We start from the raw sequence: 23929 nt of genomic DNA, 5'->3' as shown, positions 1-23929 counted from the left end.
CCACGCCCTGGGAGTCTCCCTCCACCAGCTGTTGGGGGGCTGAGGCAAACAGCGATGCCAAAGGCGTTCTTCCCTCCCCCATCACACGCTTGGCCACCCCCTCCCCCCCCTCACCCCCCTCCCTCTCACAGCATGCCGAGCTCCCCCTCTTCCCTTTCTTCTTCTGCTTTGGAGGCAGCGGAGAGACACCACTCCCCCCTCTCCGCCAGCTCCTCCACCATTCCCCTCAACTCCTCCACTAGGGCGCTCGACATGCTGTCCCCCCACTCCCTCACCCCCTTCCCTCCTCCTCCTCCCCAGCCCCCGCCACCGGCACCCCTCCACCACCTCTCCCTCCCTTGTCGGTGTCTCTCGCTCCTCCACTCCCTTTCTTCCTTTCAAATCTTCTCCTTTTTCTGCTCCCGTGTCTTCTTTCTCCCCCTGCCCTCCTGCTGTCGCTCCTTGCTCCTCTTCTTTCCGTTCTTTTCTCTTGTCCTTTTCCTGTGATGTCCTTCCTTCCCCTCTTCTTCCCCCATCCCCCGCTCCTGCTCCCCCCCCAGCTGCAGACGCGTATGACCTCTGACGAGCCGGGCACTCCCGCCACAGGTGTGCTGACGAGCCACACCCGTGGCACGCCTTAGGCTCGTCGCAGTCCTCGCCTCGTGCTCCGCAGATCCACAAATTCTGCACTTTTTTGTGCTGCACGAGGCGAGGATATGACCGTAGGCCATACAACGCCTGCAGAACGGGGGCTGACGTGCGTAAAACAACGTCCCCCTGTCAGCCCCCAGGGAGAACATCGCAGGAGGATGGAGGTATCCACCCAATCCCGTAGGGTCCTCCCTGAGGAGTGCCTGGAAACCCCGCCTGCCATTCCAGAACCCCAGGGAGTCCCTGAGGAGTCTCGCCGATGATACGTTGTCCATAAACCTCCCCAGGAATGCCCTTACCTCCTCGTCCTTGACGTGCGGGTTGTATATATTAACAGTTACCACCCTAAAGTTATTCTTCGCCATACTTGAGACCTTGTAGTAACTCAAAGGCCTCGTATCTCCCACAGCCTTCACCTTCTTCATGATTTCGTCATGCATTGCCTCGGTGTAAAAGGTGACATCATAGGCTTTCTCTATTGGGTTACCCTGAAGGCATAAAACGTCTTTAACCGTCAGATTCAGGATCCCCATCAAGACAGATCTCCCAAATGTTTCTCTCCCGATTGGCTCCATGTCTTTGCTGCTCCATGCAAACCTCACCGTGTTTACAAGTCCAATCCCAGGAACCGATCTTTTTGGAACATTTTCTGCCATCTTGTCCGGTAAAGCTCTCTTCCAATAAAAAGAAGCCGCTTGGTGAAAAAACAAATCCTCACAAAAAAAATTACCGCCCTCCTACCTCCGACCTTTTGACTCAGCGAGCTCTGGGGCACCTCGGTACCAAGCTTGATCTGAGCCAAAAGGCCGAGAAGCGATAACCCACAAATTGACCCCTGCACCCGCCGGGCCCCGGGGCCTCGGCAGACCTCATCGGTTTGGCAAAAGTTGGCTCCTCCTCACCCAACGCTTCCCCTGGTGACAGGCGGGTGTGTTTTTTTTAAAAGTCGCTAATGCGTCGTTAGGTCACTAGCTCTTTAATCCTAGTGCGACTATTTGTTCAATGCCCGGCAAATACACCAGTCATCGTCGGGCTTGAACTCAATTGCCCGAGCGACTACTTTGAGTGGAAAAAATACGCCGGTCGGTCAGCCGGCTTCAAGTCAAACGCCTGAGCAAAAAGTCTCGGCGTCATCTCTGTCAATTTCTCTTGAAACAAGATACCGGGCTCTGCCAGAAGCAAAGCCCTTCCAAAAATACGTTGAACTCGTAAGTGTTCCTCTCCACGGAAGTCTTTAGTAAAAGGCGAAAGGCTTGGGCGTAATGAAGAGAAACCAGAGTCGTATGGAAGTCAGAGGTCGGGGCCCGAGACACACACGGTGCACTCTAGGCCGGGTCCCCGCGGGTGGTCCCCGAACCCACTCTTCCAAGTTTTCGAGGGCTGTGGGTAAAAAGTCACAGACAGACAGACAGACAGACAGACAGACAATCCTGGTGAAGTGATTGTATTTTTGGGGGGGCTCAAAACACACACACACACACACACACACACAATCCTGGTGAAGTGATTGTATTTTTTGGGGGGCTCAAAACACACACACACACACACACACACACAATCCTGGTGAAGTGATTGTATTTTTTGGGGGGGGGCTCAAAACACACACACACACACACACACACACTCCTGGCCAATGTTTTTTTTTTTTAAAGTAAAATGGCGGGAAAACGGGGGACCCCCATGAAGGGGGCTTCGCACTTGTTTCAGTTTGGATGATTCTTCTTTTTTCATTCCTTCTCTTCTTCTGCTAGCTGTTTTACATAGCTTGGTGTATTTCTTTTTCCTTGACAATGGGAGAAAAGTGTTGCACCGTTCCCGGAGGTACTGCAATACCGGGTCGATGCGTGGAGCGGACGGAGCAAGCCCCATTTCCGACTCCCTGTTCGAAAAATCCATTTAATATGTAGTCCCCCGATGGGGGACGTATCAGATATTAAACTGATAAGAACAGATTTTTTTTTTAGAAAAAATAATTTATTACATTCAATGCCATTCATACAATACAACACAAAATCATACCCTCCATTCAAAGTCAAATAATAATGGCATTTTTAATCCAAGGAACAAACGAAAACCCAAAACAAAAAACTCAGGGGAGCATCGTCCCTCCCCGTCATCCTACAATCTATCTCTCCCTATCTTCCCATCCCTAATCTAAAATAACCCCAGCCCTAATCCCCCCTTCCACCTCTCCCGGGCAGCATGCTGCCCCACTTCCTCTCCTCCCTCTTCATCCTCCCCCTCAAATCTCCTTCCACCCTCCTCACTATTCCTTCCACCCCCCAATCTCTCCCTGTCGTGACCATGTTCTGCCTGGCTTCCCACAGCCCCCCGCTTAAAGATGCTCATGAGAAGCCAGAGCAGAAACCTATCCCTATCCGTCCCCTCGCTCTCCCTACACCTCTCTCTAGCCTGGCCCAAGTCAAAACAAAATCCCCTCTAACCCTTCCTAACAACACCCGTGCCTTTGCCCATACTACTCCGGCAATGGCACAGTCCCAAAAGACATGGCGCACAGTCTCCTCCCTGCCACAAGAAGGTCTTGGGCAGGTGGGGGATCGCGCCAAGCTATGCCGGCACATGGTGGAGCGTACCGGCAAACACTTGTGGAGGCTCAACCAATTCAGGTCCTTGAGCCTGTTGTCCAGGCCCCGCACCTGCACTCCCTCCCAGACCGCCGCCGGGATGCCCACTACAGGTGCCGGACTTACTGCCCGTCTAACCTCCTCGTACAGGTGCCTGTGATCTAAACCTACTCGGGCGACTTCAACCTCGGGGTGCGCACGCAGCCACTTGGCCGCATGGCCAAAGTGCCACGGCAGCTGTTCCGCCCGAGGACCCGTGTTAGACCACACCATTACGCTTCTCGCCTGATACGAGAAGAACACCCGCAGGAGGTAACCGGACGGGTGTAGTACCGGCTGAGCAAGCTCCGTTAACAGAAAAGAAACAAAAATTGCGTCCAGCTTGAGGGGGAGATGTGGTACCCCCCTACCTCCCTCCCCGATGGGACAGATCATGCGTGCCCTGGCGACCCACTCGTACCTGCCACCCCACATGAACTGAAACACTAGCCTCACTAGAGGCCTCCTCAGACAAGCCGGCAATGGGTAGATGTACGCCAAATACAAAAGAGATGGCAGTACATCCACCTTGAGAACCAGGACCTTGCCTAAAAAGGACAAAGACCTAGCCCTCCACATCGCTAGCTTCCTCTGTACCACTGCGATGCCCATGTTCCAGTTCAGCGTCGCTGAGCCGGAGGTCTCAAAGTGGACCCCGAGAACCCTCAGGGCCCCGTTACAGAGAGATAACCCTCCGGGCACATCCGTCCTACCACTCCATCTTCCGAAAAATTTAACGGAAGACTTCGCGTGGTTCAGAACCGCCCCCGACGCTCGGGTGAAATCCCCAATAATGGCAAGGGACCTTGTCAAGCACGAGTCCTTGCAAAGCAGCAAGGAGGTGTCGTCGGCGTACTGTGTCAACTTGACACGGAGACCGCCACTTCCAGGGATCAGCAAGCCCTCCACCCCTGTGTCTGCCCTAATGGCAGCCCCCAGAGGCTCCATGTACAGAACGAAGAGGAGAGCCGAGAGCGGGCATCCCTGCCTGACCCCAGACGAGAGGTCAAAAACGTCACCTAAGTGACTGTTAACGCTAACCCGGCACCCCGCTCCGACATATAAAGTACGGATCCATCTTATAAACTTCTCCCCAAATCCTAATCTGCCTAATACCCTGAATAGAAAGGATCTATTCACGCGATCAAAAGCTTTCGCCTGATCAAGCGCTGCTACCATTAAAGGCAGCCCTCTATCTTCTACCCAAGCGATGGAGTCCCTGATCAACTGTAGGTTCCACCTAATAGAGCGTCCCTCTACCCCACACGTCTGATCCTCGTGGACGACGTAGGGAAGGGCTGTGCGCAACCGGTCTGCCATGACCTTTGCTAAGAGCTTATAGTCTACACACAGCATGGTCAACGGCCTCCAGTTGCCAAGGTCAGTTGCTTCCCCCTTCTTATAAAGAAGTGACAGCACACCGACCGCCATTGATCCCCCCCGGGACCCCCGTCTCAAGGATGGCCTTCAAGACTTCGAGGACCACTGGTCCAAGTATACCCCAAAACTTGAGGTAAAACTCGGCCGGCAGCCCATCCATCCCAGGCACCTTCCCTTTTCCCATCCTCCTGAGAGCGCTCTCAACCTCTTCGAGGGAGATCTGAGCCTCCATCACACCTCTAATGTCCTCCGGCAATCGCCGGGACAAGTGTTCTAAAAACACATTTCCCTGCTCTACATCTATTTCCCTTTCCTTAAAAAACCTCGGAAATGATCAGTTGTCACCCTGACCATTTCCTCCGGTTTTCTCACTATACTACCATCTTCTTCCCTCACCCCATGCATTATCTTCCTACTCTGTGTGGCCCTAACCGACTTAAAGAACATAGCGGAACAAGTCTCATTATGTTCTAGAAAGCCATCATGCGCACGCTCCAGGAAAACTCGAGCCTTCCGCTCCTGCAGCTCCCTGAGCTGCGCCTTCAGGGCTGTGTATCTCTCCCAGTCAATTGACCCGCCGAGGTTGCCTGCCTCGTACTCGAGTTCAATCAACCTTTGGATACGATCCACCTCCCTCCTTTCCTCCCTTTTTGTCCTCCTACAATATCCTATTATAAAAGCCCTAATCCTTACCTTAACTAAATCCCACCACTCTAACACCCCCTCGCACATGGACCGGAGGCCTTCAAGCCCCCGAAAGAAACCAAAAAAGGCGTCAACGAAAGCTTGCTCCTCCAGCACATCCCGGTCTAATTTCCAGTACCCCCTACCGAAGAGGCAGACTGGCTGCCCCACCTGCAGGAGCACCCCGTCGTGGTCCGAAAAGAACACAGGCAACAGCCGCCCAGACAACCGACCCAAAGACCTGGCTAGAAAAATGTAGTCGAGCCTCCGCGCAACCCCCCCTGGAGTTGCGCCATGTGGGACCAGCCATTGTCGGAGTAGAGTGCAGGCCTCCATCAACCAGACCATGGCAAGCCATTAGCCCGGTGATGGCGCCTGCACTACTATCACCCACTAACCCTAAATCTATGTTGAAATCCCCTCCTATCACCAAGTGCCTATTTGTGACACACAGGGGCGCCAGACAGTCCACCATCTCCCTCCTGTCTGCCGCCACCTGTGGCCCATACACCACCACTAACCTATACCTACTATCCCTAATAGTGACATCCACCCCCAACACCCTCCCCTGCATTACAACAAAAGATCCCCCACCCTCACCTCCCTATTCCCAAACAAAATCCCCACCCCGTAGAATGCACCCCACCTATACCCCAAACTGACTCTCCCTTAACCCACTCCCTACTAAACCTGATGACATCCCCTCCATCCCTCAGGTGAACCTCCTGTAAAAAACAAACATCAAAACCCACCCCTTCCAAAAAAAAAACTAAAAACCGCCCTCCTCTTAACAAAATCCCTCAAACCCCTTACATTTAAACTAAAAATTTTAACAGAAAATGTCATTTAAATTGAAATAAAACCCTACATCAACAAAATGAAAACCCTAAAATAACAAAAAACAGGAGACTCACCCGATGCCCCCTGCTTCGTCTCATCCGGCGGGGACGTCTTCTCCTCTCCTGACGTCCCCCGTCCTCCTCCATCTCTCCAACCCAGGATGCAGGTATGGTGTTAGGCCTTGGAGTTCCCTGCATCCTGGGTTCCCCACCAACACCCTCCTCTCCTCTCTCCCTACAGGCAGCTGGACTGAGGTCGAGAGCAGGGGATCCCACCTCCCCAAGCAGGAGTTGAGATCCCCCTCAGACACCCAGCCCAGCGCCACGCCCTGGGAGTCTCCCTCCACCAGCTGTTGGGGGCTGAGGAAAACAGTGATGTCAAAGGTGTTCTTCCCTTCCCCATCACCCGCTTGGCCACCCCCTCACCCCCTCACCCCCCTCCCTCTCACAGCATGCCGAGCTCCCCCTCTTCCCTTTCTTCTTCGGCTTTGGAGGCAGCGGAGAGACACCACTCCCCCCTCTCCGCCAGCTCCTCCACCATTCCCCTCAACTCCTCAACGAGGGCGCTCGACATGCTGTCCCCCCACTCCCTCACCCCCCTCCCTCCTCCTCCTCCCCAGCCCCCGCCACCGGCACCCCCTCCACCACCTCTCCCTCCCTTGTCGGTGTCTCTCGTTCCTCCACTCCCCTTCTTCCTTTCAATTCTTCTCCTCCGTCTGCTCCCATGTCTTCTTTCTCCCCCTGCCCTCCTGCTGTCGCTCCTTGCTCCTCTTCTTTCCGTGCTTGTCTCTTGTCCTGTGACGTCCTTCCTTCTCCTCTTCTTCCCCCATCCCCCCGCTCCTGCTCCCCCCCCAGCTGCAGACGCGTATGACCTCTGACGAGCCGGGCACTCCCGCCACAGGTGTGCAGATGAACCACACCCGTGGCACGCCTTAGGCTCGTCGCAGTCCCTCGCCTCGTGCTCCACAGATCCACAAATTCTGCACTTTTTTGTGCTACACGAGGCGAGGATATGACCGTAGGCCATACAACGCCTGCAGAACGGGGGCTGACGTGCGTAAAACAACGTCCCCCGGTCAGCCCCCAGGGAGAACATCGCAGGAGGATGGAGGTAGCCATCCTGCCCCTTAGGGTCCTCCCTGAGGAGTGCCTGGAAACCCCGCCTGCCATTCCAGAACCCCAGGGAGTCCCTGAGGAGCCTTGCCGTTGAGACATTATCCATATACCTCCCGAGAAATGCCCTCACCTCTTCATCTTTGACATGTGGATTATATATGTTCACTGTCACCACTCTAAAATTGCTCTTGGCCAAACTTGTGACCTCGTAGTTACGCAAGGGTTCCACGCCTCCCAAAGCCCTCACCTTCTTCATGATATCTTGATGCATCTCCTCTGTGTAAAAAGTAGCATCAAAAGCTTTTTCCATGGGGTTTCCCTGAAGGCAAAAGACGTCTTTAACTGACAGCTTTAGTGTCCCCATCAAGACCGTTCTCCCAAACGTCTCCCTCCCGAATGGCTCCTTCTCCTTGTTGCTCCATGCAAACCTTACTGTATTCGCTATCCCTATCCCAGGGACCGTTCTTCTTTGTACTTCTTGCGTCATCTTCTCAGGTATAAAGCTCTCTTCCAAAAAGAAGCCGCTGGTGGAAAAAAAGAGTATTGAAAAACAATTTCCAATAAAGCAAAAACAAAAAATACCGCCCTCCTATCTCCGACCTTTTGACTCAGCGAGCTCTGGGGCACCTCGGTACCAAGCTTGATCTGAGCCAAAAGGCCGAGAAGCGATAACCCACAAATTGACCCCTGCACCCGCCGGGCCCCCGGGGGCCTCGGCAGACCTCATCGGTTTGGCAAAAGTTGGCTCCTCCTCACCCAACGCTTCCCTGGTGACAGGCGGGTGTGTTTTTTTTAAAAGTCGCTAATGCGTCGTTAGGTCACTAGCTCTTTAATCCTAGTGCGACTATTTGTTCAATGCCCGGCAAATACACCAGTCATCGTCGGGCTTGAACTCAATTGCCCGAGCGACTACTTTGAGTGGAAAAAATACGCCGGTCGGTCAGCCGGCTTCAAGTCAAACGCCTGAGCAAAAGTCTCGGCGTCATCTCTGTCAATTTCTCTTGAAACAAGATACCGGGCTCTGCCAGAAGCAAAGCCCTTCCAAAAATACGTTGAACTCGTAAGTGTTCCTCTCCACGGAAGTCTTTAGTAAAAGGCGAAAGGCTTGTGCGTAATGAAGAGAAACCAGAGTCGTATGGAAGTCAGAGGTCGGGGCCCGAGACACACACGGTGCACTCTAGGCCGGGTCCCCGCGGGTGGTCCCCGAACCCACTCTTCCAAGTTTTCGAGGGCTGTGGGTAAAAAGTCACAGACAGACAGACAGACAGACAGACAGACAATCCTGGTGAAGTGATTGTATTTTTGGGGGGGGCTCAAAAACACACACACACACACACACACACACACACAATCCTGGTGAAGTGATTGTATTTTTTGGGGGGGGCTCAAAACACACACACACACACACACACACACAATCCTGGTGAAGTGATTGTATTTTTTGGGGGGGGGCTCAAAAACACACACACACACACACACACACTCCTGGCCAATGTTTTTTTTTTTTTTAAAGTAAAATGGCGGGAAAACGGGGGACCCCCATGAAGGGGGCTTCGCACTTGTTTCAGTTTGGATGATTCTTCTTTTTCATTCCTTCTCTTCTTCTGCTAGCTGTTTTACATAGCTTGGTGTATTTCTTTTTCCTTGACAATGGGAGAAAAGTGTTGCACCGTTCCCGGAGGTACTGCAATACCGGGTCGATGCGTGGAGCGGACGGAGCAAGCCCCATTTCCGACTCCCTGTTCGAAAAATCCATTTAATATGTAGTCCCCCGATGGGGGACGTATCAGATATTAAACTGATAAGAACAGATTTTTTTTTTTAGAAAAAATAATTTATTACATTCAATGCCATTCATACAATACAACACAAAATCATACCCTCCATTCAAAGTCAAATAATAATGGCATTTTTAATCCAAGGAACAAACGAAAACCCAAAACAAAAAACTCAGGGGAGCATCGTCCCTCCCCGTCATCCTACAATCTATCTCTCCCTATCTTCCCATCCCTAATCTAAAATAACCCCAGCCCTAATCCCCCCTTCCACCTCTCCCGGGCAGCATGCTGCCCCCACTTCCTCTCCTCCCTCTTCATCCTCCCCCTCAAATCTCCTTCCACCCTCCTCACTATTCCTTCCACCCCCCAATCTCTCCCTGTCGTGACCATGTTCTGCCTGGCTTCCCACAGCCCCCGCTTAAAGATGCTCATGAGAAGCCAGAGCAGAAACCTATCCCTATCCGTCCCCCTCGCTCTCCCTACACCTCTCTCTAGCCTGGCCCAAGTCAAAACAAAATCCCCTCTAACCCTTCCTAACAACACCCGTGCCTTTGCCCATACTACTCCGGCAATGGCACAGTCCCAAAAGACATGGCGCACAGTCTCCTCCCTGCCACAAGAAGGTCTTGGGCAGGTGGGGGATCGCGCCAAGCTATGCCGGCACATGGTGGAGCGTACCGGCAAACACTTGTGGAGGCTCAACCAATTCAGGTCCTTGAGCCTGTTGTCCAGGCCCCGCACCTGCACTCCCTCCCAGACCGCCGCCGGGATGCCCACTACAGGTGCCGGACTTACTGCCCGTCTAACCTCCTCGTACAGGTGCCTGTGATCTAAACCTACTGGGGCGACTTCAACCTCGGGGTGCGCACGCAGCCACTTGGCCGCATGGCCAAAGTGCCACGGCAGCTGTTCCGCCCGAGGACCCGTGTTAGACCACACCATTACGCTTCTCGCCTGATACGAGAAGAACACCCGCAGGAGGTAACCGGACGGGTGTAGTACCGGCTGAGCAAGCTCCGTTAACAGAAAAGAAACAAAAATTGCGTCCAGCTTGAGGGGGAGATGTGGTACCCCCTACCTCCCTCCCCGATGGGACAGATCATGCGTGCCCTGGCGACCCACTCGTACCTGCCACCCCACATGAACTGAAACACTAGCCTCACTAGAGGCCTCCTCAGACAAGCCGGCAATGGGTAGATGTACGCCAAATACAAAAGAGATGGCAGTACATCCACCTTGAGAACCAGGACCTTGCCTAAAAAGGACAAAGACCTAGCCCTCCACATCGCTAGCTTCCTCTGTACCACTGCGATGCCCATGTTCCAGTTCAGCGTCGCTGAGCCGGAGGTCTCAAAGTGGACCCCGAGAACCCTCAGGGCCCCGTTACAGAGAGATAACCCTCCGGGCACATCCGTCCTACCACTCCATCTTCCGAAAAATTTAACGGAAGACTTCGCGTGGTTCAGAACCGCCCCGACGCTCGGGTGAAATCCCCAATAATGGCAAGGGACCTTGTCAAGCACGAGTCCTTGCAAAGCAGCAAGGAGGTGTCGTCGGCGTACTGTGTCAACTTGACACGGAGACCGCCACTTCCAGGGATCAGCAAGCCCTCCACCCCTGTGTCTGCCCTAATGGCAGCCCCCAGAGGCTCCATGTACAGAACGAAGAGGAGAGCCGAGAGCGGGCATCCCTGCCTGACCCCAGACGAGAGGTCAAAAACGTCACCTAAGTGACTGTTAACGCTAACCCGGCACCCCGCTCCGACATATAAAGTACGGATCCATCTTATAAACTTCTCCCCAAATCCTAATCTGCCTAATACCCTGAATAGAAAGGATCTATTCACGCGATCAAAAGCTTTCGCCTGATCAAGCGCTGCTACCATTAAAGGCAGCCCTCTATCTTCTACCCAAGCGATGGAGTCCCTGATCAACTGTAGGTTCCACCTAATAGAGCGTCCCTCTACCCCACACGTCTGATCCTCGTGGACGACGTAGGGAAGGGCTGTGCGCAACCGGTCTGCCATGACCTTTGCTAAGAGCTTATAGTCTACACACAGCATGGTCAACGGCCTCCAGTTGCCAAGGTCAGTTGCTTCCCCCTTCTTATAAAGAAGTGACAGCACACCGACCGCCATTGATCCCCCCCGGGACCCCCGTCTCAAGGATGGCCTTCAAGACTTCGAGGACCACTGGTCCAAGTATACCCCAAAACTTGAGGTAAAACTCGGCCGGCAGCCCATCCATCCCAGGCACCTTCCCTTTTCCCATCCTCCTGAGAGCGCTCTCAACCTCTTCGAGGGAGATCTGAGCCTCCATCACACCTCTAATGTCCTCCGGCAATCGCCGGGACAAGTGTTCTAAAAACACATTTCCCTGCTCTACATCTATTTCCCTTTCCTTAAAAAAACCTCGGAAATGATCAGTTGTCACCCTGACCATTTCCTCCGGTTTTCTCACTATACTACCATCTTCTTCCCTCACCCCATGCATTATCTTCCTACTCTGTGTGGCCCTAACCGACTTAAAGAACATAGCGGAACAAGTCTCATTATGTTCTAGAAAGCCATCATGCGCACGCTCCAGGAAAACTCGAGCCTTCCGCTCCTGCAGCTCCCTGAGCTGCGCCTTCAGGGCTGTGTATCTCTCCCAGTCAATTGACCCGCCGAGGTTGCCTGCCTCGTACTCGAGTTCAATCAACCTTTGGATACGATCCACCTCCCTCCTTTCCTCCCTTTTTGTCCTCCTACAATATCCTATTATAAAAGCCCTAATCCTTACCTTAACTAAATCCCACCACTCTAACACCCCCTCGCACATGGACCGGAGGCCTTCAAGCCCCGAAAGAAACCAAAAAGGCGTCAACGAAAGCTTGCTCCTCCAGCACATCCCGGTCTAATTTCCAGTACCCCCCTACCGAAGAGGCAGACTGGCTGCCCCACCTGCAGGAGCACCCCGTCGTGGTCCGAAAAGAACACAGGCAACAGCCGCCCAGACAACCGACCCAAAGACCTGGCTAGAAAAATGTAGTCGAGCCTCCGCGCAACCCCCCTGGAGTTGCGCCATGTGGGACCAGCCATTGTCGGAGTAGAGTGCAGGCCTCCATCAACCAGACCATGGCAAGCCATTAGCCCGGTGATGGCGCCTGCACTACTATCACCCACTAACCCTAAATCTATGTTGAAATCCCCTCCTATCACCAAGTGCCTATTTGTGACACACAGGGGCGCCAGACAGTCCACCATCTCCCTCCTGTCTGCCGCCACCTGTGGCCCATACACCACCACTAACCTATACCTACTATCCCTAATAGTGACATCCACCCCCAACACCCTCCCCTGCATTACAACAAAAGATCCCTCCACCCTCACCTCCCTATTCCCAAACAAAATCCCCACCCCCGTAGAATGCACCCCACCTATACCCCAAACTGACTCTCCCTTAACCCACTCCCTACTAAACCTGATGACATCCCCTCCATCCCTCAGGTGAACCTCCTGTAAAAAACAAACATCAAAACCCACCCCTTCCAAAAAAAAAACTAAAAACCGCCCTCCTCTTAACAAAATCCCTCAAACCCCTTACATTTAAACTAAAAATTTTAACAGAAAATGTCATTTAAATTGAAATAAAACCCTACATCAACAAAATGAAAACCCTAAAATAACAAAAAACAGGAGACTCACCCGATGCCCCCCTGCTTCGTCTCATCCGGCGGGGACGTCTTCTCCTCTCCTGACGTCCCCCCGTCCTCCTCCATCTCTCCAACCCAGGATGCAGGTATGGTGTTAGGCCTTGGAGTTCCCTGCATCCTGGGTTCCCCACCAACACCCTCCTCTCCTCTCTCCCTACAGGCAGCTGGACTGAGGTCGAGAGCAGGGGATCCCACCTCCCCAAGCAGGAGTTGAGATCCCCCCTCAGACACCCAGCCCAGCGCCACGCCCTGGGAGTCTCCCTCCACCAGCTGTTGGGGGGCTGAGGAAAACAGTGATGTCAAAGGTGTTCTTCCCTTCCCCATCACCCGCTTGGCCACCCCCTCACCCCCCTCACCCCCCTCCCTCTCACAGCATGCCGAGCTCCCCCTCTTCCCTTTCTTCTTCGGCTTTGGAGGCAGCGGAGAGACACCACTCCCCCTCTCCGCCAGCTCCTCCACCATTCCCCTCAACTCCTCAACGAGGGCGCTCGACATGCTGTCCCCCCACTCCCTCACCCCCCCTCCCTCCTCCTCCTCCCCAGCCCCCGCCACCGGCACCCCCTCCACCACCTCTCCCTCCCTTGTCGGTGTCTCTCGTTCCTCCACTCCCCTTCTTCCTTTCAATTCTTCTCCTCCGTCTGCTCCCATGTCTTCTTTCTCCCCCTGCCCTCCTGCTGTCGCTCCTTGCTCCTCTTCTTTCCGTGCTTGTCTCTTGTCCTGTGACGTCCTTCCTTCTCCTCTTCTTCCCCCATCCCCCGCTCCTGCTCCCCCCCCAGCTGCAGACGCGTATGACCTCTGACGAGCCGGGCACTCCCGCCACAGGTGTGCAGATGAACCACACCCGTGGCACGCCTTAGGCTCGTCGCAGTCCCTCGCCTCGTGCTCCACAGATCCACAAATTCTGCACTTTTTTGTGCTACACGAGGCGAGGATATGACCGTAGGCCATACAACGCCTGCAGAACGGGGGCTGACGTGCGTAAAACAACGTCCCCCGGTCAGCCCCCAGGGAGAACATCGCAGGAGGATGGAGGTAGCCATCCTGCCCCTTAGGGTCCTCCCTGAGGAGTGCCTGGAAACCCCGCCTGCCATTCCAGAACCCCAGGGAGTCCCTGAGGAGCCTTGCCGTTGAGACATTATCCATATACCTCCCGAGAAATGCCCTCACCTCTTCATCTTTGACATGTGGATTATATATGTTCACTGTCACCACTCTAAAATTGCTCTTGGCCAAACTTGTGACCTCGTAGTTACGCAAGGGTTCCACGCCTCCCAAAGCCCTCACCTTCTTCATGATATCTTGATGCATCTCCTCTGTGTAAAAAGTAGCATCAAAAGCTTTTTCCATGGGGTTTCCCTGAAGGCAAAAGACGTCTTTAACTGACAGCTTTAGTGTCCCCATCAAGACCGTTCTCCCAAACGTCTCCCTCCCGAATGGCTCCTTCTCCTTGTTGCTCCATGCAAACCTTACTGTATTCGCTATCCCTATCCCAGGGACCGTTCTTCTTTGTACTTCTTGCGTCATCTTCTCAGGTATAAAGCTCTCTTCCAAAAAAGAAGCCGCTGGTGGAAAAAAAAGAGTATTGAAAAACAATTTCCAATAAAGCAAAAACAAAAAAATACCGCCCTCCTATCTCCGACCTTTTGACTCAGCGAGCTCTGGGGCACCTCGGTACCAAGCTTGATCTGAGCCAAAAGGCCGAGAAGCGATAACCCACAAATTGACCCCTGCACCCGCCGGGCCCCCGGGGGCCTCGGCAGACCTCATCGGTTTGGCAAAAGTTGGCTCCTCCTCACCCAACGCTTCCCTGGTGACAGGCGGGTGTGTTTTTTTTAAAAGTCGCTAATGCGTCGTTAGGTCACTAGCTCTTTAATCCTAGTGCGACTATTTGTTCAATGCCCGGCAAATACACCAGTCATCGTCGGGCTTGAACTCAATTGCCCGAGCGACTACTTTGAGTGGAAAAAATACGCCGGTCGGTCAGCCGGCTTCAAGTCAAACGCCTGAGCAAAAGTCTCGGCGTCATCTCTGTCAATTTCTCTTGAAACAAGATACCGGGCTCTGCCAGAAGCAAAGCCCTTCCAAAAATACGTTGAACTCGTAAGTGTTCCTCTCCACGGAAGTCTTTAGTAAAAGGCGAAAGGCTTGTGCGTAATGAAGAGAAACCAGAGTCGTATGGAAGTCAGAGGTCGGGGCCCGAGACACACACGGTGCACTCTAGGCCGGGTCCCCGCGGGTGGTCCCCGAACCCACTCTTCCAAGTTTTCGAGGGCTGTGGGTAAAAAGTCACAGACAGACAGACAGACAGACAGACAGACAGACAGACAGACAGACAATCCTGGTGAAGTGATTGTATTTTTGGGGGGGGGCTCAAAAACACACACACACACACACACACAATCCTGGTGAAGTGATTGTATTTTTTGGGGGGGCTCAAAACACACACACACACACACACACACACAATCCTGGTGAAGTGATTGTATTTTTGGGGGGGCTCAAAACACACACACACACACACACACACACACACACACACACACACACACACACACACACACACACACTCCTGGCCAATGTTTTTTTTTTTTTAATTTTTTTTAAGTAAAATGGCGGGAAAACGGGGGACCCCCATGAAGGGGGCTTCGCACTTGTTTCAGTTTGGATGATTCTTCTTTTTCATTCCTTCTCTTCTTCTGCTAGCTGTTTTACATAGCTTGGTGTATTTCTTTTTCCTTGACAATGGGAGAAAAGTGTTGCACCGTTCCCGGAGGTACTGCAATACCGGGTCGATGCGTGGAGCGGACGGAGCAAGCCCCATTTCCGACTCCCTGTTCGGAAAAATCCATTAATATGTAGTCCCCCGATGGGGGACGTATCAGATATTAAACTGATAAGAACAGATTTTTTTTTTTTTTGAAAAAATAATTTATTACAATCAATACCATTCATATCATACAAATCAAAATTTTCATTCAAACTAAATCAATCATGGTATTTTTAATTCACAAAACAAATGAAACCCCAAACAAAAACTCAGTGGAGCATCATCCCTCCCCGTCATCCTAAACACTAACTTTCCCTATCTTCCCGTCCCTAATCTAAAATAACCCCAGCCCTAATCCCCCCTTCCATCTCTCCCGGGCAGCATGCTGCCCCCACTTCGTCTCCTCCCTCTTCATCCTCCCCCTCAAATCTCCTTCCACCCTCCTCACTATTCCTTCCACCCCCCAATCTCTCCCTGTCTTGACCATGTTCTGCCTGGCTTCCCACAGCCCTCGCTTAAAGAGGCTCATGAGAAGCCAGAGCAGAAACCTATCCCTATCCGTCAGACAGTCCACCATCTCCCTCCTGTCTGCCGCCACCTGTGGCCCATACACCACCACTAACCTATACCTACTATCCCTAAAAGTGACATCCACCCCCAACACCCTCCCCTGCATTACAACAAAAGATCCCTCCACCTTCACCTCCCTATTCCCAAACAAAATCCCCACCCCTGTAGAATGCACCCCACCTATACCCCAAACTGACTCCCCCTTACCCCACTCCCTACTAAACCTGATGACATCCCCTCCATCCCTCAGGTGAACCTCCTGTAAAAAACAAACATCAAAACCCACCCCTTCCAAAAAACTAAATACCGCCCTCCTCTTAACAAAATCCCTTAAACCCCTTACATTTAAACTAAAAATATTAACAGAAAATGTCATTTAAAATTAAAATAAAAACCTTACATCAATGAAATGAAACCCCAAAATAACCAAAAAAACAGGAGACTCACCCGATGCTCCCCTGCTTCGACTCATCCGGCGGGGACGTCTTCTCCTCTCCTGACGTCCCCCCGTCCTCCTCCATCTCTCCAACCCAGGATGCAGGTATGGTGTTAGGCCTTGGAGTGTCCTGCATCCTGGGTTCCCCACCAACACCCTTCGTTCCTCTCTCCCTGTAGGCTGCTGGACTGAGGTCGAGAGCAGGGGACCCCATCTCCCCAAGCAGGAGTTGAGATCCCCCCTCAGACACCCAGCCCAGCGCCACGCCCTGGGAGTCACCCTCCACCAGCTGTTGAGGGGCTGAGGAAAACAGCGAGGACAGGGCCGTTCTTCCCTCCCCCATCCCACGCTTGGCCTCCCCCTCCACACCCCCCTCCCTCTCACAGCATGCCGAGCCCCCCTCCTTTTCCCTTTCTTCTTAGGCGTTGGAGGCAGCGGAGAATCACCACTCCCCCTCTCCGCCAGCTCCTCCACCATTCCCCTTAACTCTTCAACGAGGGCGCTCGACATGCTGTCCCCCCACTCCTTCCCTCCTCTCTTCCCCGCTCCTTCTTCTGGTCCTGTCCTCGCTTCTCCCTCCATTTCCGTCACTGTTCCCTCCTCCACCTCCGCCTCCGCTCTCTCCACTGTTCCAGGCTTCTTCTCTGCTCCTTCACCTCCTTCCGCCTCCTTCCTCTCGCCCTCTTCCCGTCCTGTCTTCTCCCCTGTGCCATTACTGTCTTCCGCATCCTTCCTTTCTCTTCTTCCCCCATCCCCCGCTCCCCCTCCAGCTGCAGACGCGTATGACCTTTGACGAGCCGGGCAATCACGCCACAGGTGTGTTGACGCGCCACACCCGTGGCAAGCCTTGGGCTCGTCACAGTCCTTGGCCTCGTGCTCTCCCGACCCACAGAACCTGCACTTCCTGGTGTTGCACGAGGCCAGGACATGACCGTAGGCCATACAACGCCTGCAGAACGGAGGCTGACGGGCATAAAACAATGTCCCCCTGTCAGCCCCCAGGGAGAACATTGCCGGGGGATGGAGGTAGCCACCCAATCCCTTCGGGTCCTCCCTGAGAAGGACCTGGAACCCTCTCCTTCCGTTCCAGAATCCCAGGGAGTCCCTGAGGTGCCTCGCTGAGGAGACGTTGTCAGCGTACCTCCCCAGAAAGGCCCTCACCTCCTCATCCTTCACATGCGGATTGTACATATTTATGGTGACCACCCTGAAATTGTTCTTAGCCAGGCTGGTCACCTCGTAATGGCACAGGGGTTTCTCTTCCCAAGCTCTCTCGCCTTCTTCAACACTTCTTCGTGCTTCTCCTCCTTGTGCAGCGTCACATCGTACGCTCCCTCCATTGGATTCGCTTGGAGGCATAGCACGTCCTTCACCTCCAACTTCAGGATCCCCATAAGAATGGTTCTCCCAAAAGTCTCTCTTTCAAATTGCTCCATCTCTTTGTTCCTCCAAGCGAATCGCACTGTGTTCGCCAAACCGGTTCCTGGCATCCCCTTGCTGGAAGAGTTGCGTGCCATTTCCACCCTGGACAATGACACTCTTCTCAATCAAAAACAAAATAACTCTCTTTTTTAAAGAAGCCAAAAAAAAAAACCCGGGACTGAGATGAAAAAAAGGATTTTCCCACTCAAAAATGTTACCGCTCTCCGTCTTCGACCTTCTGACTCAGCGAGCTCTGGGGCACCTCGGTACCAAGCTTGATCTGAGCCAAAAGGCCGAGAAGCGATAACCCACAAATTGACCCCTGCACCCGCCGGGCCCCCCGGGGGCCTCGGCAGACCTCATCGGTTTGGCAAAAGTTGGCTCCTCCTCACCCAACGCTTCCCTGGTGACAGGCGGGTGTGTTTTTTTTTAAAAGTCGCTAATGCGTCGTTAGGTCACTAGCTCTTTAATCCTAGTGCGACTATTTGTTCAATGCCCGGCAAATACACCAGTCATCATCGGGCTTGAACTCAATTGCCCGAGCGACTACTTTGAGTGGAAAAAATACGCCGGTCGGTCAGCCGGCTTCAAGTCAAACGCCTGAGCAAAAAGTCTCGGCGTCATCTCTGTCAATTTCTCTTGAAACAAGATACCGGGCTCTGCCAGAAGCAAAGCCCTTCCAAAAATACATTGAACTCGTAAGTGTTCCTCTCCACGGAAGTCTTTAGTAAAAGGCGAAAGGCTTGTGCATAATGAAGAGAAACCAGAGTCGTATGGAAGTCAGAGGTCGGGGCCCGAGACACACACGGTGCACTCTAGGCCGGGTCCCGCGGGTGGTCCCCGAACCCACTCTTCCAAGTTTTCGAGGGCTGTGGGTAAAAAGTCACAGACAGACAGACAGACAGACAGACAGACAGACAGACAGACAGACAGACAGACAATCCTGGTGAAGTGATTGTATTTTTGGGGGGGGGCTCAAAAACACACACACACACACAATCCTGGTGAAGTGATTGTATTTTTGGGGGGGCTCAAAACACACACACACACACACACACACACACACACACAATCCTGGTGAAGTGATTGTATTTTTTTGGGGGGGCTCAAAAACACACACACACACACACACACACTCTCCTGGCCAATGTTTTTATTTTTTTTTTTTTTTTTTTAAGTAAAATGGCGGGAAAACGGGGGACCCCCATGAAGGGGGCTTCGCACTTGTTTCAGTTTGGATGATTCTTCTTTTTTCATTCCTTCTCTTCTTCTGCTAGCTGTTTTACATAGCTTGGTGTATTTCTTTTTCCTTGACAATGGGAGAAAAGTGTTGCACCGTTCCCGGAGGTACTGCAATACCGGGTCGATGCGTGGAGCGGACGGAGCAAGCCCCATTTCCGACTCCCTGTTCGAAAAATCCATTTAATATGTAGTCCCCCGATGGGGGACGTATCAGATATTAAAGTGATAAGAACAGATTTATTTTTTTGGTTTTTTTTTTGGAAAAGTTTTATTGTCACAGTTCCTTTAAAAACAGCTCATATTTATATTTTTACATCATTTATACACAAACAAACAGCATGGAGGCATAAAACACAGCATTTGAATTACATTTGAATTTGTTAAAAAGTACATGTTGTTTACACCAATAAAAACAACCATTAATGAAAGTACTTTTCGTTGTATAAAACATCAAATCTGTAAAAGCCATTTAAAATGTGTACAAATGATTTAAAAAAGAAAAACATTTTTAAGACATAAAAATGTATTTAAAAAGTCACTTGTTAAAAAGCTGTCTTCGGTCCCTTGTACAGGAGCGGGGTGAGTCCTTATCAAACTTGCCTCCTCCTGCTCTTCCGAATCGATCACCGTCCCGTCCTTCGGGGCCCAGAGGAGATACCTCCCCTAGGTGCATCGCCCTAGGCGCCGCAGCGCTGTCAGGCCGTGGCCGCAGGGACCTTGGGTGTTGTGGGGGACCCTTCGCCTGGGGTCGAGGCCCCCTTCCTTCTGTACCACCCCAGGGCTTCTGTGGCTACCATGGCCACTGCCTGGGGGTGGTGTTGACCTGTTTCGCTACCAGCAGGTTGCGGGAGGACCACAGTGCTGCCTTCAGACACGTGAGGGTGGGCCAGAGCTTGGTGAAGGCCTTTGGTGGAATAGGCCTTCGGCCCACCCCATACAGCACGAGCTGGGGCGTTAGGTCCTCCCCTGCTGGAAGACACGGGGAGATCAGGGGGCCTACTTCCTTCCACAGGTCCCTGGCGGCTCTGCACTCCCAGAGCAAGTGCCTCACCGACTCCTCTTGGCCACAGCCTGGTCGGGGGCACGCGGATGTCCTCGCCATGCCCCGGGAGTGCATGACGGCCCTGACCGGGAGGATCTCATGGGCGACCATCCAGGACAGGTCCCGGTGCCGATTCAGGAGAGCAGGATGGGCCACATTACGCCAAACCGTTGTGGGCTCGCCTATAGCAAGCCCGCGCACTGGACACACTGGTTCCCGATCCTGCACAAGAGAGAGAAGAGAGCGATGTTTAGTTAAAACTGTGACTGCTTCTTTTTCCAATTTAAAATGTCTTAAAAACTTCTGGAGCTGGGCGTAGTGTGTGGGAAGCAGGAAAGAGACTGGGGCTCGCAGGTCGACTGGGATCAGCCTCAGAGACCTGAGGTAAGATCCCAGCCAGAACCTTGCGAGGGCCTGGGTCTTATTGGTGGCCGGGGAGGTGGCAAGAGTAAGATGTAACGCTGTGTAGCGGCTGCCCAGGAACAAGTAGAGGTCAGGCAAGCCTTTCCCCCCCTTGGACCTGGGCCTCTTGACCACCTCCCTCCTCAGCCTCTCCCACTTGCTCCCCCACAAGAAGTAAAACAGCATCCGCTCCAGGGCTAAAAGAGTTCTCCTAGGGGGGATAAAAACAGAACTGATTAATAAAAGCACAGGTAAAATCACTGCTTTAATGATTAAAACCTTGCCCTCAAAAGTCAGCTGTCGTAGTCCCCAAAATCCCAGTCTCTGTCTTACTGTCCCCAGGATCCCACTCCAATTACCTCTCCCTCCTCCCTCCCTGTCAAACTTTACCCCGAGTACCCTTATGTCCGTCGTTTTCACAGTCAGTGGTAGTCTGGTCAAGTCTGGGTCTGCCCACGGTCCGAAAAATTGGGCCTCTGTCTTGTCTCTGTTCAGTCTCGCCCCAGAGGCTCGTCCGTACCAGTCAGTCCTGTCCAGGGTCCTGTCGACGGATAAAAGGTCGGTGCATAAAATGTTGACGTCGTCCATGTAAAATACGCACTTGGCGGTCATCCCCCCACTCCCCGGGATACCCACCCCACTGATCCGTTGGTCCCTTCTCAAGACCTGTGCCAGTGGTTCAATGCCGGCCACAAACAGAAGGGGAGATAACGGACAGCCCTGACGGACGCCGCAGTGTACTCCCACTGCTTTTGACAGATGCCCATTTACAAGGATTTTGCTGGTGATATCCCCGTACAGCAGTCCCACCCAAGCTAAAAACCTGTCCGGGAAACCCATTTTTTGCAGTACCTTAAAGAGGTACTGGTGCGAGACCCGATCAAAGGCTTTTTCAAAATCTAAATTTAGGACTACAAGCCGCATGTTTCTGTCTCTCGCATAACAGATGGCATCTCGGATCAGTATCAGGCTGTCCGTGATCTTCCTTCCGGGAATGGCACAGGTTTGATCCGGGTGGATCACCTCCCCTAAGACAGAAGACATTCTGAGTGTTAAAACCTTGGTAAAAAGTTTACAATCAAAATTTAAAAGGGTTATCGGTCTCCAGTTCTTCAGGTCCGTCCTGTCGTTTTTCTTATATAAAAGAGTCACGATCCCCACTCTAAAACTGTCAGGTAGTCTGTCGAGGTATTCAAAGTCAGTAAAAACAGTCAGAAGTTCATCGGCTAAAACATCCCAAAAGGTCAGATAAAACTCCAAAGGGAGGCCGTCCTCCCCGGTGATTTACCCCTCTTAAAATGTTTCAGTCCTTGGTCAATTTCTGTCCTCGTCAAGTCTTTTGTCAGGTCGTCTGTGTTGGGTAAAATCTTGTCAATGTATGTTAAAACGTCCCCCATGGTTTCCTCACATACAACTTTTTCCCCAAACAGTTCCCCATAAAAATCCTCGACTACTTCTTTCATTCCCTCTGTGTCTGTTTTTAAAAACCCATCTTTATTTTTTAAACCTGTCATTGTCCTACCCTTACTAACTATTTTCTTAAAAAGTACCTTGTACACTTCTCCCCCTCTTCTAATTCCCTCTCCTTACTTCTTAAAATAACCCCCTTACTTTTCTGTTCAGCTAAAAGTGCCATTTCCTTTTTACTTCTTTAATTTCATAGTTAAAATCAAAGCCCTGTTGGCCAAGGTTAAAATATCTTTCCAGTCGCTTTTGCAGTCCCACCATGCGTCTATCTTTTTCTTTGCTTTTCTTCATTCCTATCTCTCTAAAGAAAGTCCTCGTCCTACCCTTCACCATTTCCCACCATTGTGCTCGTGTGTCAAAGAAGTCCTGTAGCGTCTGCCACTGGCTGAACTGCTCCCTGTACTGGCTAACTACTCTATCATCTTCTAAAAGGGAACAGTTCAATTTCCAGGGCCCTCTTCCCACAGTCACACCCGAAGTTAGTGAAAGGGTGCACGTCAGCATTACGTGATCTGAGAAAAAGGCAGGGGTTATTCTAGCATCAGTTGGGGGCAGTCCCGGGTAAACAGATAGTCAATGCGAGAGGCTCTGGTGCCGTCACCACTGGTCCAGGTGAAGCCCTCCTCTCTTGGATGCAGGGTTTTAAAACAGTCAGTCAGTTTAAAATCCCTGCACAGCCCTTGCAATAAAACACTTGACCTATCTACCTTAAAATCCTCTCCCGCCCCTCTCCTGTCTGCTCTATTTAAAACACAATTAAAATCCCCACCCACCACTAGAGGATCCCTCCCTAGCATGTGGGACTGCAAGTCTTCTAAAAGTGCGCACCGGTCATGTTTATCGTTAAAACCATACACATTTAGCATGTTAAAATCCCTCCCCATAAAAGTACAATTGGCTAAAAGAGCGCGCCCACCTACCACCACCGTGCTCCCCCTCACCACCACATGTGGGGTCTTGATTAAAATGGCAACACCGTCATTTTTATTAAAATTTGAGCCACTCCAAATGGAGGGCCCATGCTGCCACTTGTCCTCCCATTTCCTATAAGAGGATAAAAAGGGTAGACCACACTCCTGTAATAAAAACACATCTGAATTAAACCTTTCTAAAAAGGATAAAACCGACTGTGCTCTTATTTCTGTTTTTATACTTCTCACATTTATAGTGGTGATGTTAAAAGCCATAAAAGGGTGAGTAAAAACAGTGCTAAATGAAAAGGCATTTAAACAGTTGAAAGGAGGTTATTTTTCTGGTACTTCCTCTCTCTCCCGCCGGGGTAACGGGGGATGGCAGGGAGAGGAGGTTAAAACCGGACTTAAAAAGGAGATTGTGTTGGGGGAGTTGGGGGGGAAGGTTCTGGGTTCTTCCTCCGCCTGGGAGCTCTCCCATTCCACCTTGCCCTTTTTCTCATCGCCTTGTTCGGGGTCGGAGAGCTCCTCCGCATTTCTTTTTCGTGGGGGGAGGTGTTCCTCCAGAATCTCCACCCCCTCTCCCATATCTCTTTCCGACACAGTCTCCATACTGTCTGACCCACTTGGGGAGTTCTCACTCAAGATCTCTCCGGGGCCGTCTTTCTCGGCCCTTTCTCCTTCAGGGGTCACATTAATCTGGGGCAGGGGGATTGGGGGGGGGGTTGTCCTCTCCTCCCACTTTTTCCACCACTGCACCTTCCGCGCCCTCCACTACCACCGGCTCCACCACTACATTCTCAACCACCACCGGCTCCACCACCACCTCCTCGGCAACTGCCGTTCCCTCCCCTTGGCGCTCAGAAGTCCGGTCCGCGGCCGCCGTCTCCCTCTCCCTCCTTTCGGCCCTGACCTTATTGGCCCAG

At 52.2% G+C, this 23929-nt stretch overlaps 1 protein-coding gene, 5 non-coding genes and 3 pseudogenes across 6 annotated transcripts; all 9 read right to left on the bottom strand.

The window, feature by feature from the left end:
- Positions 1-1795: 1795 nt before the first annotated feature.
- LOC123740590 (U5 spliceosomal RNA) lies at positions 1796-1912 on the bottom strand. The gene has a single exon (XR_006768467.1). It is a non-coding gene; the product is annotated as a U5 spliceosomal RNA (small nuclear RNA).
- A 517-nt stretch (positions 1913-2429) lies between these two features.
- On the bottom strand, positions 2430-2604 carry LOC123740311 (uncharacterized; annotated as a pseudogene).
- A 5686-nt stretch (positions 2605-8290) lies between these two features.
- LOC123740576 (U5 spliceosomal RNA) lies at positions 8291-8407 on the bottom strand. Its single transcript, XR_006768455.1, has one exon. It is a non-coding gene; the product is annotated as a U5 spliceosomal RNA (small nuclear RNA).
- A 525-nt stretch (positions 8408-8932) lies between these two features.
- LOC123740305 (uncharacterized) lies at positions 8933-9108 on the bottom strand (annotated as a pseudogene).
- Positions 9109-14801: 5693 nt separating this feature from the next.
- LOC123740575 (U5 spliceosomal RNA) lies at positions 14802-14918 on the bottom strand. Its single transcript, XR_006768454.1, has one exon. It is a non-coding gene; the product is annotated as a U5 spliceosomal RNA (small nuclear RNA).
- Positions 14919-15495: 577 nt separating this feature from the next.
- On the bottom strand, positions 15496-15673 carry LOC123740365 (uncharacterized; annotated as a pseudogene).
- A 2921-nt stretch (positions 15674-18594) lies between these two features.
- Positions 18595-18711, bottom strand: LOC123740586 (U5 spliceosomal RNA). Its single transcript, XR_006768464.1, has one exon. It is a non-coding gene; the product is annotated as a U5 spliceosomal RNA (small nuclear RNA).
- A 553-nt stretch (positions 18712-19264) lies between these two features.
- Positions 19265-19451, bottom strand: LOC123740401 (U2 spliceosomal RNA). Its single transcript, XR_006768303.1, has one exon. It is a non-coding gene; the product is annotated as a U2 spliceosomal RNA (small nuclear RNA).
- A 520-nt stretch (positions 19452-19971) lies between these two features.
- Positions 19972-23716, bottom strand: LOC123724050 (uncharacterized). The gene is made up of 2 exons (XM_045714130.1): positions 23013-23716; positions 19972-20445 (listed from the first exon to the last, which is right to left on the bottom strand). Exons 1-2 carry the CDS (start codon positions 23277-23279, stop codon positions 19972-19974), a joined length of 741 nt encoding a protein of 246 aa, XP_045570086.1. The 5' UTR covers positions 23280-23716.
- Positions 23717-23929: the final 213 nt, after the last annotated feature.

Source organism: Salmo salar, unplaced genomic scaffold (genome assembly GCF_905237065.1).
Source record: "Salmo salar unplaced genomic scaffold, Ssal_v3.1, whole genome shotgun sequence".
Taxonomy (NCBI): domain Eukaryota; kingdom Metazoa; phylum Chordata; class Actinopteri; order Salmoniformes; family Salmonidae; genus Salmo; species Salmo salar.
This window is presented reverse-complemented; position numbering and strand designations above follow the sequence as displayed.